The sequence below is a fragment of the Pteropus alecto genome, unplaced genomic scaffold (genome assembly GCF_000325575.1).
Source record: "Pteropus alecto unplaced genomic scaffold, ASM32557v1 scaffold3, whole genome shotgun sequence".
In the NCBI taxonomy this organism is placed as follows: domain Eukaryota; kingdom Metazoa; phylum Chordata; class Mammalia; order Chiroptera; family Pteropodidae; genus Pteropus; species Pteropus alecto.
The window spans coordinates 29,740,641-29,747,790 of record NW_006442484.1 but is presented as its reverse complement, the minus strand read 5'-3'; the positions used below and the strand labels follow the sequence as shown (position 1 = coordinate 29,747,790).

At 38.1% G+C, this 7,150-nt stretch overlaps 1 protein-coding gene across 2 annotated transcripts in view; it reads right to left on the bottom strand.

Annotated features, from left to right (window-relative positions):
- Positions 1-6,312, bottom strand: part of KCNJ3 (potassium voltage-gated channel subfamily J member 3) — a 128,775-nt gene extending 122,463 nt beyond the window's left edge. Inside the window, exon 1 of one of the 2 annotated variants that reach the window (XM_006921081.1) lies at positions 5,544-6,312. In XM_006921081.1, coding sequence (XP_006921143.1) covers positions 5,544-6,245 — 702 coding nt within the window. In that variant the 5' untranslated portion in view covers positions 6,246-6,312. The remainder of the gene's footprint in view (positions 1-5,543) is intronic. The other variant, XM_006921080.2, reaches the window with a different exon arrangement.
- Positions 6,313-7,150: the final 838 nt, after the last annotated feature.

The following is a 7,150-nucleotide window of genomic DNA, read 5'->3' as shown; positions in this document are numbered from 1 at the left end:
CCACCACCCCTTATCAAATCTCTCCTGGAAAAGGACACTGATGGCCAATGGTCAGGAAAGGGAAGGAAAAAAAAGGAAATGAGGCCAAAGATAGAGAGGGCAAACCATTCTTGCCTAAATCATTTTTGCCTACCAACACATCCTCCACACAATTTTATTTGTGATTTCACTTCTCCTCCTCAAATGTTCAGAGTGTGTGTGTACGTGTGTGCATGTGTGCGTGTGTGCGTGCGTGTATGTGTGAGTGTGTGTGTGTGTGTGTGTGTGTTTGAATATATGCTAAAGTCAGGAAGAAGATCACATGGAATGAGGTCAGAGTACTATTTGGAAACTAAATGTAGGAAATGAGCCAAAAAGCTGGTACCAGGATAAGGGACAAAAATGCCTTGTGACTCAAAGTAATTCTGGCAATAGTTTGGGGACTCAAACCAAAGTTAAAGTCAGGCAGAGGTGTTTGTGGACCTATAATTCTATTTGAACTATCTACAATTAAATTGTACATTTTTTGACTACTTACACTTGAAATTCCATCAATATCCAGGCAGAAAAAATATGACTAACATCAAATCTAAAATAAAGATTTTAAGTTCTAAACTACTTATCCCATAAAATTATGTTCATTTTAATAAAAAGAAGTACCTTATAAAATGGAATGTAATTTATCATGTAATATATTATGTGAGGCTTTTATACCATTCAGAGGAAAGAACAGCTTTGTAATTCCTTGAGGGCCTTTTACGGCATTAATAATAACTGTGGTCAGAATTTGTAACCTTATGTGCACATCCTCCTCCTACGCACCAAGCACTCTCAGATTCATCAAATACTTTTTTTACTTCTCTTTGTCACTTGTCCTTAGCTACTGCTGTTATTCATGGGTCTTTACGCCCCTTATTTCTGTTCACACTGTATTCCCCTAAGCACAAGCCAGCATGTATATACATATATATAACTACTATTTAAAAACATAATAAAAATATAGATTTTAAAAAGAACACAAGTGCTGTGCCTATTGGACAATTATTGTACTTGTGTCAGAGAAAGCAAAGCTAGACTAAATAGAAAGTGTGTTTTTTTTTTAAAATCATAATCCACCCAAAATACTCACTAGTGTTATAGGATCTAGCCCCAAAAGTTCTGGGGTACTCAATCTTAGACTCCTTGAATATTTTCACTAACAGCTTATATGATGTTCAGAAGAACCATATTTTTAAAATAGTCATTTGCGAGTTTAATTTTTTTGAAAAAGGTAACTATCTCAAGATTTCAACTAAAGTGCAAATTGGCCAAGATCAATTGGTGAAAAGAGCCAATCTTACAAAATAAGGTCATATAAAGTCAAAAGAATAATTGCACTTAAGTACAAGGTGTAGAATGAAGACAAAGTAATAAATATATTAAAAATTCAGAAATCATGTGGTCAAAGAATCGTTTTGGTTAAAAGATAAACAAAATATAGAGGATGAAAAGCTTATTGATTTTTCAGACAATTTTATTTTTTATTTCATCTGTACTTGATCACATTTATATGAAAAAACTAGATAGCACCCAATTTTGAATATCCATATAAATGAAGAATTTTAAAAGTGAGTACAAAAATATTGCGTGATACACTATAAGATGACTACACATCATTACTTTTCAAGAAGTGAAAACTAAAGGTTGCATAGCTGACCTAGGAAAGAAAAAATGATGACTATTTGCAATTAATAAAAATACAAAGGAATAAAATTATACTTTCATGAGAAAAATGTACCTTTATTTCAAAATATGGATCCAATAATAGTTGATTTTATGTTTACTTTATAAGTAAATAAGATTTAACTAGGTTCCTACGTATTATATACATATATGATGGTTTCTCGATAATGTTTGTAAATTCTTGAATAATGTATCAAAAAATATTATTTAAATCTCCCCCTAACAAGTCTAAGGCAGGCAACTTTTAGTATTAGATTTGTAGAAAGGAGTAAGTGAGATTTCCAAATCCTTTATACCCAACACTAAATTATAGGGTCCAGCTGTCCAGCCAGTAGTCTCAACTCCTTAATCCAAGCATTTTTATTAAAACTTTCAAATGGTTGATATATTAACATGACCATGATATTCATTAGTCCTTATATTTTAGGTTAAAAGAAAAAAAATAGAAAACTAAAGTAAATTGAAAATTCAAATAAAACATCAACATGGAGATGAGAAGAGGAAAAGAGAAAGAACGTTCATCTTAAAAGAGATTTCTGTAGCTGTATTTATAATAAATATAAATTTTAAAGTAAAGTAAAAAACTTTAAACTATATTTAATTTTTAAATTTAATCTGCTTCCTTTTTTTTCTGAGTAGAAAAAGGACCAACTACTCCAGGCATAAAATTGGAAAATCTATATTTGAATATCAAAATAAATTTCAGTATTTGCAAGCTTGGAAGACAGAAAAAGAGTTGAAGTAAAATTCGCTTTCATATAAGTAAATAGCATAATTAAAAATTAGAGAAGTTATAAGAAAAATTTCCATCAAAATTTAGAGAATTCGAAAGATATATGCATGGAAAATTTTATAGTAGCAAGGATTAGAAAGCCATATCCATGTTCTTACTGTCTTCCCAAGAATATAAAGTACTTTATAATCATTAAATAGAAATTTTATATTAATATTGATAAATAAAATTTTATTCAGTAAATAAGGAAGCATCAATAGAAAAATATAAATGAAATTACGTTTTCGTTTATATTGGTAATAGCAATCACATACATAGACTACAATTACTATCCTTAAAAATTATGTTTTTGTTGCCTTAAAATTGTATATATTTCTCTGCAATTAATATACATATATCTTACATTTAAAATGTCAAACGGATTAAAAGAAAAAATTGAATATGTATACTAATATTTAATAAGAATTTATAAGATTGATATCAAAATATTATTACTATAAGAGTCTAGTATAGCTCTCTTTAAGTACATTGTTGGCTGTTTTAGGTCACTTCATTTCAGTTTCTAAAAGAAAATAAGAATAACATTAAAAACAAATATCCCACCTAATTTTGGTGAATGTTATCAATTCCCAAAAATGATTCTTTTTTAATGAAGTCTAAAGAAATGATGAGAGCTATGAAAATTCATTTTAATTATCATGGCAACAGGAAATATCAACTTCAAACAAACTACACTAACTGGATGGAGGAAGAGCTGCCACTGATCAACCCTCTTGCTTCACAAAAAGCAAGAATTTCACCAGTTTTGTTTAAATACAAATCGATGCCACATGTCAATCATTTTGACTTCTACCACTGGCATAGTCCTAACAAGTAAAAAGCAAATATTTTTATAGGACTATCATATATATTATTTATTTAGATGTTTTTATCACCTTGTGTTAATATAGCACCTTGCTCCAAATTTGCCAACACTATAAAACTTTTTCTTTAATAAAGACACTACTTATGGTATATATGGTACATGGCCTTACGTATAAAAAATATTATCAGTGTTCTGAACCACTATAGAGACTGGGTGCTTTGGATTTCTTGTATTGTTTTTAAAACAAAACAAAGCAAAAACAAAACAAACAAACAAAAAAACTGATATGTAAATTAATTCTAATTATTTCTGGCTTTGTTAAAATAAAATTTGATAAAGTCTAAAATCATCTAAAATGTCTCGCCTTGAAAAGATATTTGTTTTAATAAATGACTTTATATGTTTGAAAACCTAGAGAAATCAATTAAAATGACTTTTAAAGTCAAATTTTAAATTTCCAGTAGACCAATCAATATGGTAAACTACTCTTCAATAAGAACCTCAAAGTGACATATAAACATGGATTTCTTGACAGAGACTTTTGTACTGTATTAATAAAATGTTTCTATCTTCCCAGTAGGCCTTACCTACAGAGAGAGATTATATATCTTTTCTATTCATAGAAGCAGGCACATACCACAAATACCACTGCAAGAAACAAGTCTACAACACAACTTCTTAGCCTTATCAAAACAACTCAGTTCAAACAGGTCAGTAACACAATATTCTGAGTTAAATAAAAAACCGTATGTAGCTCATTGCAGTTAATTATAAAGAAAATGATCTCAAATTATTTGTTTATAGTTACCTTAATGAATATGCACATCAGGATCAGGTTGAAAAATTTTTACAACGTTATACAAAATTTATTTACTGCCTGTAGCATAGTAAATATGCATATGATGTAGAGTGACAGGACAACGGAACTGCTTTAGTTCTAACACTTTACTGAGCAACATGGTCATAAGTAATTCGGGTAAGATCTTATAAATGAATAATGAAAATGATATGAGAGCCAAACTTTTTAAAAGCACATTGGATCACCTTTAACTACAACATAAGTCGAGGCTGTGTAAAACATCATATAGTTATAGAGTAGAAATTGAAATTTCAAAGAAAAATCTCAACTTATATATTTGTCAGATTTTCATTTTATTAATGCTAAATTCTGAAACTGGCTATGATTCTTTATGCTATATCAGATAAATTTTTAAGATTTTTATATAAGGTCATCTTTTTCAATTTATGAACATTTGAAAACTACATAAGAAAAATCCCTCAAGAAGATGAACTGTAAATGACACACAGAGAGAGAACCAGGCTTTTCTCCCAAATTCCCAGAGTCTAATTGGGTGAGTGATTAGGGTGGTCTTCTCTTCTGGTTTGTAGTGGTGCCCTCTAACGACTAGATGAACCTTGCTTTAATAACCACTCTATGTGCAATTTGCTTTAGCATTTACACTGCTGATGGTAGGAAGCAGTCTTCTTTAATGGTTGCTGAAAAGCTTCAAGTGAAATCTGTAATTGACGAAGGCTTCATAGAAACGGGCAATTGAGGACAAAAATTAACAAGAGGCTCTACGGGAAAAGCACTCAAGCTTTTACAAAATACTTCTCTAGAAAATATTTTGTAAAAATTTTTTAAAAATTAAAGAACCAGGTGTTGTTTCTTCCATTTTATTATGTTTCTTGGATCTGCGTGCTTGTTAAAAAGATGACCATAAAGTTAATGTTACTGTGTCCAGAGTAATAATCGAACGGCTGGTATTATGGGGTGGGGGGAGGGCAGAAAGAAGGAAAAGCTAACTGAAAGTTGAGGAAAGTTCAGTACCTATTTCTTCAAAATAAAGCTGTTCAGTTTTAGCACCCCAAATTGAATAAAGTAGTATATTGACAACAAATCAAAAGCTCTCTAAAGAGCAAAACAGCAAGGATGAGGGCACACTCATTGACCTCAGGGCTCAAGAAGCCTACACCACTGCATAAACGTCACTAATCCAGAAAGCGATACAAGCACATTCGAATGATGAATATAAATAAGAGCACGAAAGTAAGGGGGCGGGGGACTTGTCAACTGTGCTCTTTTTGCCCAAGCCCCCAGACTCGTCCCGCTCCTTCCAACCAAAGGAAGTTTACCTGTGGCGAAAGGTATGACTATGAGGCTAGGGTAATTCTCAGGTGAGTTAATTCCCGAGTTTGCGGATTGGCGATTACCAGTTGGGGAAGGGGGCGGGAAGCACTTACTTTGAGCAGCTTGCAGCGGATCTGCGCGGAGACCATGTGGCTGTTGCGCAGGTTGCCCACCCGGAACATGAGCGTGAGTTTTCCGTCCCTCATGGAAATCACCGCGTGCTCACTGAACATAAGGGTCTCCGCGCGCTTCTTGGGCTGGGACATCTTGATGAACATGCAGCCAATGAGGAAAGCGTCCACGATCGAGCCCAGGATGGACTGGAAGAGGAAGAGGATGATGCCCTCGGGGCACTTGTCGGTGATATAGCGGTAGCCATAGCCGATGGTGGCCTCGGTCTCGATGAAGAAGAGGAAGGCGGAGGGGAAGTTATAGACATTGGCCACGCAGGGCGTGTAATTGCCGACGTGGGCTTTGTTCAGGTCGCCCCGAGTGTAGGCGATCACCCACCACATGGACGCCATGAAGAGCCAGGCCACGGTGTAGGTGAGAATGAAGATGAAGAGGTTCCAGCGCCACTTGAGGTCCACCAAGGTGGTGAAGAGGTCCGAGAGGTAGCGGCTGGTCTCGCTGCCCAGGTTGCCGTGCTGTACATTGCACCGGCCGTTCTTGTCCACGAACCGCTGCCGCTTTTTCTTGGGCACAAGCTGCTGCTGCGGGCCCTGGCCCGGCCCCTGGGGCTGCAAGCCCGAGCCGCTGGACGAGGTGGTCACTACCTGGTAATCGTCCCCAAATTTCCTTCGGAGTGCAGACATAATACGGAGGGGCGAGCCAGATTCAAATACGAAGCGAAGGAGCAGGAGCCTAGCGCTGCAAACCAGCACCAATAAGGAGGTGGGGGCGGGGGAGAGAGGGGGGACAAAAGCGCGCCCGAGCTGAGGGGGCGCACCCGGTAGGTAGCAGCGGTCTCTGCCCCCTGCAGTCGCCTCTCCTCCCCTTGGACGGAGGCTTTCCTCCCAAGCTGAGTCTTAAAAAAAGTGTTCTCCCGCACTCAAGGCAGGAGGGATGCAAGGACCAGAAATCCAAGCCCAATTTTGCCTCCAAGCTTTTCGAGGCTTCTGTTTTCTTCCCTCACCACCGGCATCCCGGGCCACCTCTTGCCGTCCACCTCCTGACTATCCTGCAACACTCCTAAACTGACTCTTTTTAAATTAATGAGTTGACAAGCGAGTCCCACCCCGCCAGCCAACTCGCCAGGCTGCCGAAGCTGCGCTACCTGCTTGGACCAGACCCTCCCCCCTCCCCGGCGCTCCCCAATCGCCCGCCCCCCTGGGACGGCTCCTAGCTCCCCACTGGTGCCCCCGCCTCCTATCTTTTGGCCAAAATCCCGCCCAAAGGCATGTCTGCGGGGCACTGGTGCAACACCCCCTACCCACGTCCCCCGGGCTCAGAGTCCTCAGCTTAGGACTCCAGAGATGTGTCTGCCTGGCGTCCGCGGGCCGCCGAGGTTCCGTGGGCGCCACCAGGCCCTTCCCGCGGACCCTCAAGGGCTCCCAGGCCACCTCCGCGCACAGAGGAGGCGCAGCGGTGAGCGAAACCAGAGAACTCACCCAGCGGGAGAGAGCAGGCGGAGGCTCAGCCGGCGGCAGCCCAGCCTCGCACTCTGCGCTCAGTGCTGTTTTCCTCGCCCCCACTTTTCCTAGTGTATCACCACGGACGC